The 6,762-nt window shown below is 31.5% G+C and overlaps 1 protein-coding gene across 4 annotated transcripts; it reads right to left on the bottom strand.

The window, feature by feature from the left end:
- Positions 1-1,216: 1,216 nt before the first annotated feature.
- LOC111044194 lies at positions 1,217-5,055 on the bottom strand. Of its 4 annotated transcripts, none has more exons than XR_005570456.1 (4): positions 4,367-5,055; positions 2,821-3,621; positions 1,771-1,883; positions 1,217-1,545 (listed from the first exon to the last, which is right to left on the bottom strand). XR_005570456.1 is itself a non-coding variant. In XM_039420992.1 (2 exons), exons 1-2 carry the CDS (start codon positions 4,424-4,426, stop codon positions 3,034-3,036), a joined length of 648 nt encoding a protein of 215 aa, XP_039276926.1. In that variant the 5' UTR covers positions 4,427-5,055; the 3' UTR covers positions 2,704-3,033. The 4 variants fall into 4 exon arrangements, 1 of the variants encoding a protein (XP_039276926.1); XR_005570457.1 differs by lacking the exon at positions 4,367-5,055 and adding an exon at positions 2,137-2,260 and having other exon boundaries at positions 2,821-3,037; XR_005570458.1 differs by lacking the exon at positions 4,367-5,055 and adding an exon at positions 2,137-2,260 and having other exon boundaries at positions 1,217-1,883; positions 2,821-3,037.
- Between the last annotated feature and the right edge of the window lie 1,707 nt (positions 5,056-6,762).

Raw genomic sequence — 6,762 nt, 5'->3', positions numbered from 1 at the left:
TCAAAAACTTGAATGTGTAGGCCACGTCCAGAAACAGATGGGTGCTTGGTTGAGAACACTAAAAACTGTTCACAAGGTGCAAAAGAAAAAACTCTCTGATGGGGAACCAATTGGTGGGATAAATAGACTCACAGATGCTGCAATCCAGAAGTTGCAGCTATATTATGGTCTGGCAATTTGAAGGAACACTACTAGAATTGCAGCAATGAGGGAAGCAATATGGGCTGAGTTCTATCATGTTCGCTCTAGCAATGATGTTTGTTGGAAAAGTGTTTGTCAGGGAGAACTCAAAATGTGTGTGAGAGCTTGTACAATCTAATAATATGGGCTACAATTCCAAAAAGAACTGTTGTGACATAAAAAGCACTGCAGTAAGGTATTTATAATGCCGTCCTCAAGTTCAATGATGGAAACATGTGTAAGATTTCTGCATTCAAAACAATGAACCTGGATCCTGGGAAGAATACTTTTGGAAGCCATGAAGAAATTGGATCAAGCATGTGTGAAAGATAGTGAAAGGGCCATCCAGGGAATTGAAAAACGATAAGGCAGAAGAGAAGTTTGACAAGAAGATGAGTAGGAGCAGCAAGAGAGTCAAGCAGGACCCTCATACAGCAGTGGTCAACATTGAAATGGAGAGTGGAATTAGGCACTCTTACCAGTGAACCTAACCTCAAATTCTCTATTATGAATTTATTTACATTATTTAATACTTGTATCTTGAGTTCTGAATATCTTATATTTAGACCAAGAACAATTGTCTCATTTAATTTGTCTCAGATAATTGAATCGATAGCTTCATTAAGAGTCGCCTGACCGTTGAAACTGTTGAATTGCAATACTACATAAAACATTAAAGTACCGTACCTACAGTTGCACAAAAACCGATTAGATTTTAACCGTGATTAATCAGGGGAACCAATCAGAGAAGCTTTTTGGAAAAGAAGAAACCCAATCACGATTAAAATTTAACCGGCACTAAGTGAAATTACTTTAATCTTAAAAAGCTCACAAATTTATTGGTTGCGGTTTGTGATCAGCAGATAATCAGCCTATCTTGCCCTGCCAACTCGACTAAAAACGTCTAATAATATGGCCTTGTTCTATATGACTCAACAATTGGTTAAATTATAAAATATATCCTAGAACTTTGATATATTTTATAATTTTACCAAGTCTTGGTAATTTCAAATTTCATGTGTGTATTTTTTTTTTTTTTTGTTTTACTCGTTTTTTCAAACGAGACGGCAGAATGCTGTTATGCACTATAATGCTCTCATCTGAAAGATGGGATCACCATGTGTGGGACTCACTTTCCCTGATTTGCTTGTTCAACAATGGAATATATATATTGGATGCTGAAGGTATATCTACTATTGTTGAAAAAGCAAAACTGGGCGCATACCCACTAAACTGCCTACACTCCACCCAAGAAAGGAAATTATTTCTCTTTCATGGTATGAGCCTTCCAGATGACGGATTGTTCTGGTTCTTCCCCACAATTGTACCCAACTTTTGTGGTGCATCACGATCATCGTCTTTCTCCTGAAAAAATTGTTTATAAATAGTAGTAGGTATTACAAAACAACGTATGTCTATAAAATTAAAACTTATATAGTCAGTGAAAAGTTGCCAGTTATACAAATGACATTTATTTTTATAAATTTTCCGAAATGAGTTATCTGGCAGCCAAATCTTGCCATTCTTTATGAGATTTTTATTATTATTGAATTTCCATAATAAATCATGGAAATTTATAGAGCATCTTACCTTGAAACATAAGGATCGCAGACTCCTTATGAGGCAGGCTTATAGAAATTTATCAATCATGGCGTGTAAATTGAGAATTGAACAGACGCTTCATAATGTGCAGTCGTGTCAATCTGAAAAAGGATGAATAAATTAATGAACATTTACAAAAACCAATAATCTCAATTATTAAATCATCACGTTTTACCAGCACCCATTCTTGAAAGACATTTTTAATTTATAGAGGAAAATATACTATCAATTATTATTAATAGTATATTTTCCCTTATTAATTGCCTCCACAATATATTTTAATTTGTCATAATCTGATGATAGAACTGAATGAATTATTTTTGAATACAGTAATATTTTTTTGAAAAACTGTACCTTGATTGATGACATAAAGGATTGATTCCGAGGCAAGTTCATACAATAATTAATTTTTGATAGTTGGGCTATGCAAAATTATTTATGCATGATATGATAAATTTTGGGAATCAAGAGGTGGCATCTGAAAAAGCAACAAAAATGGATATGAATTTTTATCGAATTCAATAAAAATAAATTAAAGACAGAATGGAAAAATATATAAAGTACAATATTAGTTCAAATACTTCTAAAAAGTTGAAGATAACACAAGAGGTTTCAGAGTATTGACCATAAAATCTTCATCATAAATAATATTACATGCTGTATGTTTTGAAAAACAATAACTAGCCTATACCTATACTGTTTTATTGAAAGTAATTAAACCCATACAGCATTGTTTTTTGTTCACAATCACCTTATAAGTAATGAAAATTATTTAGTAATTTATCACTCATACTCTGTTTACCCAGTAAATGGAACAAATTCAATCAGGCTATTTTTTATACTCTGCTTAGATTGCTTTCAAAATTTGTATAGGAAAACTGCAGCTCAATTCCAATATTTAAAAAAATCGAAACTATCCAACCAGGAAATAGAGAATAATCAGTTATGAATGATATGCACTTTAATAACATACGGTAGGCTATTATAGATTTGAAATAATTTTAAGGAATAATTCATTTAAGTGGAATGTTTCATTACCTTGAACTTGAAAATGATGAATTTCATGATGATATATATACTGGTACTGGTATACTGATAGGTACAGGATCAATGGTGCATAATGAACAAGATGGAGGAGAATTTAAAAGAATTGAAGAAATATGAGGGAGAAACTTAAACATGATCAGTTGAAAAAACATAACAAAAAAGAAACTAATGGGAAAATGGGAAATTAATTTGTAGAATGATATTCTAATTGAAATCAACTTCTTCGATTTCTTCGATCTCTACATCTTGCTCCATAACCATTGTATTTTCAGGCTTGTAGAGACTTCCGGCAGCCTTGCAAAATTCAATGAAAGGGTTTTTTCCTTGTGATTTGCACCCTTTCAGGAACAGGTATTTGGCCAGATAGCCGGGGAAAAATGCCTTTTTTCTATGGTATCTTGGTAAAGCGGTCTTCACAGCATTCCATGATGCTTCAATATTATTGGTATGAGCACCAGTAACTGGGTCTTTGAAGCTCAAGCTATGATTGACGGTAAGGTGATAAAACCCTCTCTCCTCCAAACAGTCATATGCCTTCCACAAATCCGAAACCACAGTGGTTCCAGGAAGGACATATTTTTCAAGGATTGGGATAAGTGTTCGGGAAGATCGGTCTTCCACTGCTTCCATGAAACAGTGGCCAGTACCAACATCAATCCCCCCAAAGACCCATTGCCCTTCTACTCTTTTTCCTCGATTATATTTCCTTTTTCCGAATTTTGACTCGTCAATCTGTACATGGCCTTCACCTCCAATTTTTTCCTTCTGCTCTGAAATAGCATGGAATGCCACCTGTAACACAAACATTATTGTGAAAAAGACGAACATTCTAAAATGAAAAAAAAAGTTAAATATACAAAGTATTATCTTTCTCCAACTTTTTGATCAAGTGACCCAATTATACAGGTTGAAACTGCCCAAACTGAGACAGCTTATAATATTGACCGCAAGAATAAAAATCTTCTAGATAAGCAATATCTTCAACATTCACTTAGTATGACAAACATTTAATGGGCCTTGAATGATAAACCATATTAATAACAGTAGATAACCAACTCAATAGTCTGTATGAAGTCATAACATCATCTGCATAGGTGTTAATTTATTTTTCACACATCAGAAGATGAAACGTTTATTTATATTTATTTGTCCATATACAAAATACAATCCAGGTAAAAACAACAGGCATTGGCCCAAAACTGCTCTAAACCTTAATTTTGAATAAATAGTCTAGAGGTTATGTAAAAATGATAACTTAATTCACAAACTATTTTGAGTCCAAAAAAATGTATCTACTAAATTTTTGAATTTATCAGATCAATTAATTTCAAAATACAAATACAAACAAAAATCTTCTTTCGTAATTGCCAAAAATATTGTAAATTTCACTTAAATCCACAATTAATTATAGTCAAGTAAAAACATTAAAACATCAAACATTTATTCAGCTAAGTGGAGCAACAAATTTTACTTTTCAACTTACAATTTACATTGCATGAAATAAAAAATAGAAGGATAAATATCATACAAAACACACCTCTCTGCAGAACGATCCCCAATCAACTGCGGTATTTTTAGATATTTCCACCTCTATCATCAATGCACTGCTCGGTACATTTCTGGTCCACAGTAAAACAAATCCTAAAATTTGCCACAACTGTAAGTTGGATTTGGCGAAGAAAGTTCCTTTCCGCAAGCATTGTGAAAAATTACATTTTCTTGGTTTTTTCCCCTTTATTTTAATCGTTCCTCGACAAACCCATTTGTATCCGTCGATACGTTAGACATCCCTTCTTATAATCATTTTTTTCTTACAATTTGGGCACTCCAGTTCTTCCTATATAATCATGCAAAGAAAACATTCAAATTTAGTGCTTGTTTGAATAAATAAGCTTTAGACTAAATACTATATGTTTCTTTGTACTTGGCACTATGTTTCACATTTTTTCAAAAAACATGAGGTTAATCTTATTATATAATAAGTTACTTTCAATTATAGGTACTTAAAACAAGTAATGTTATTTCAAATAGACTTGCTCCAATAATGCACTAGATACGGTCATTAATCGATGTACAAATCGTCAGTTGTTTAAAAAAACTTGAGAATCTTTAAACTATTATATTTTTAATGGAAACTTGAATATTTTCTAATTGATCTTGTGCTTGAAAAAAGTTGAAAAAGAAGCTTTAATTACTTAATTGCTCACATCACTCAAGTGAACAAGACAGCCGATGCCACTACTATATTGATCCATCTTGAAAACTGTGACAAAAGTTAAAAGGTTTTTCAAACTGCTATAAAATTATAATGTAAACATCAAATAAACAAAGTGCCAATGCAATGGAGTGTCTTAAAATTGTTCAATCAATTTTTTTTGTGCACCTTAAAACTCAAACTCAGCTACATTAGTTAGTAGGTACAGTACGGTATGTAAATTGAACCATAAAAAAATCAATTTAGCAATAAGCTATATACACTGGAAGTATGAGGACTACCGTATGTATTAATTGAAAAATTAAATATTTTTATAATTAATAGTAGAAGAATAAACTTTTTCACCTCCAAAATACCCCATTCGATACATTTTTTTATAATTAGCAGCCCATCCTCCTGCTTGCTCAATTTGTATAAACTTTTTATGTTTATCGCCGACATTTTTACAATATCAATATAAACTAGACCAATAAATTGATTTATTGAAAAGAAAATAGTTTTATAGTTTTCAATATGATTATATTAAAAGAGCATACAGTACACAAACTTGTTGCATTCAATACCTGGCGCTACAAGACAAGACTTGCAAACAATCTCACTAATATGGTCAACTATTACAAATGAAAAATTAATAAACTCATCTAATACCTTTATCGAATTGAATTGGAAAATTTTATTCATTGAATAAAATAATAATTCTAATTGAAATCTTTATTATTTCGAAAGTATATTAACTTTCCGTTAATCAACTTTACTTGCGTTCTATCTCTACACAATAGAAATTAAAACTAAAAATTGCTTGAATATGTAGCAGACGTTTAGTCAGTTAATAGAAAATAGTGTATAAATATGACTAATCATGGCACAAATTGTATCTCAACTATTTTTAAAGATACCGACTTATTTTTTTTAATGGGAAAGGAACAAAAAAAATGTGTCTGTACTATAAATTTTAACCTAAGAGCACAATTAAAACATTAAAAAAAATTGAATTGAATTTCTGAAGTGGCACACAACAAATAAGAATGAGGTTATGTTAACAATGAAGAAAGAACAAACCACTCTCGGTCTCAGACAGCTCCGTATCACACATGCGTTAGTAACGGTTTTTTCCCCGTTAGATCTTTGAATGTAACGTTCTTTGTGATGATGGTTACCGAGCACCGTAACTGGAGCCGTCATTCCATTTTGATGAGGATATATTATTATCCAATGATGATTTATCATTAAATTCGATATAATAATCAATATACTATCATCATTTCATTCAATAAAAGAAGAATACTTCCCAATAATATAATTAATAGAATATAACGGTTGTTATTTAAATAATGTTAAAAAAACACTATAACTAAGTCAGCATAATTATTGTAATTTCAAAGCAAAAACCTAACCCCCTAACCTCCCCTTTCATATTTAAAACATTAATGAACATAAATCTTCGTAAAAACCTGTAATCCCTTCCAGCATATTGCAATTTCAAAGCAAAATCCTAACTCTCTAACCTATCTTTTCACCTTTGAAATATCAAAAACCATAATTCTACATGTTTCCTGGCCCTTTCTAGCATATTGCAAATTTAAAGCAAAAACCTAACCTAACCTCATGAAACATTATTGAATGTAAATTGAAATAACCTAAACCCTAACCCTTTCACATTCAACACTCTGGATTTCAAAGCAAAATCCTAATCCCCTAACCTATCCTTTTATATTTAA

This window comes from Nilaparvata lugens, chromosome 1 (genome assembly GCF_014356525.2).
Source record: "Nilaparvata lugens isolate BPH chromosome 1, ASM1435652v1, whole genome shotgun sequence".
Taxonomy (NCBI): domain Eukaryota; kingdom Metazoa; phylum Arthropoda; class Insecta; order Hemiptera; family Delphacidae; genus Nilaparvata; species Nilaparvata lugens.
The sequence above is the reverse complement of the archived record's forward strand: the minus strand, read 5'-3'. Positions and strand labels throughout refer to the sequence as shown.

Coding starts and splice junctions, on each gene's coding strand:
- LOC111044194 (XM_039420992.1), bottom strand. CDS start 4,426: ATGATAGAGGTGGAAATATCTAAAAATACCGCAGTTGATTGGGGATCG. Junction 3,622..4,366: donor GGGGATCGTTCTGCAGAGAG/GTGTGTTTTGTA, acceptor TTTGTGTTACAG/GTGGCATTCCATGCTATTTC.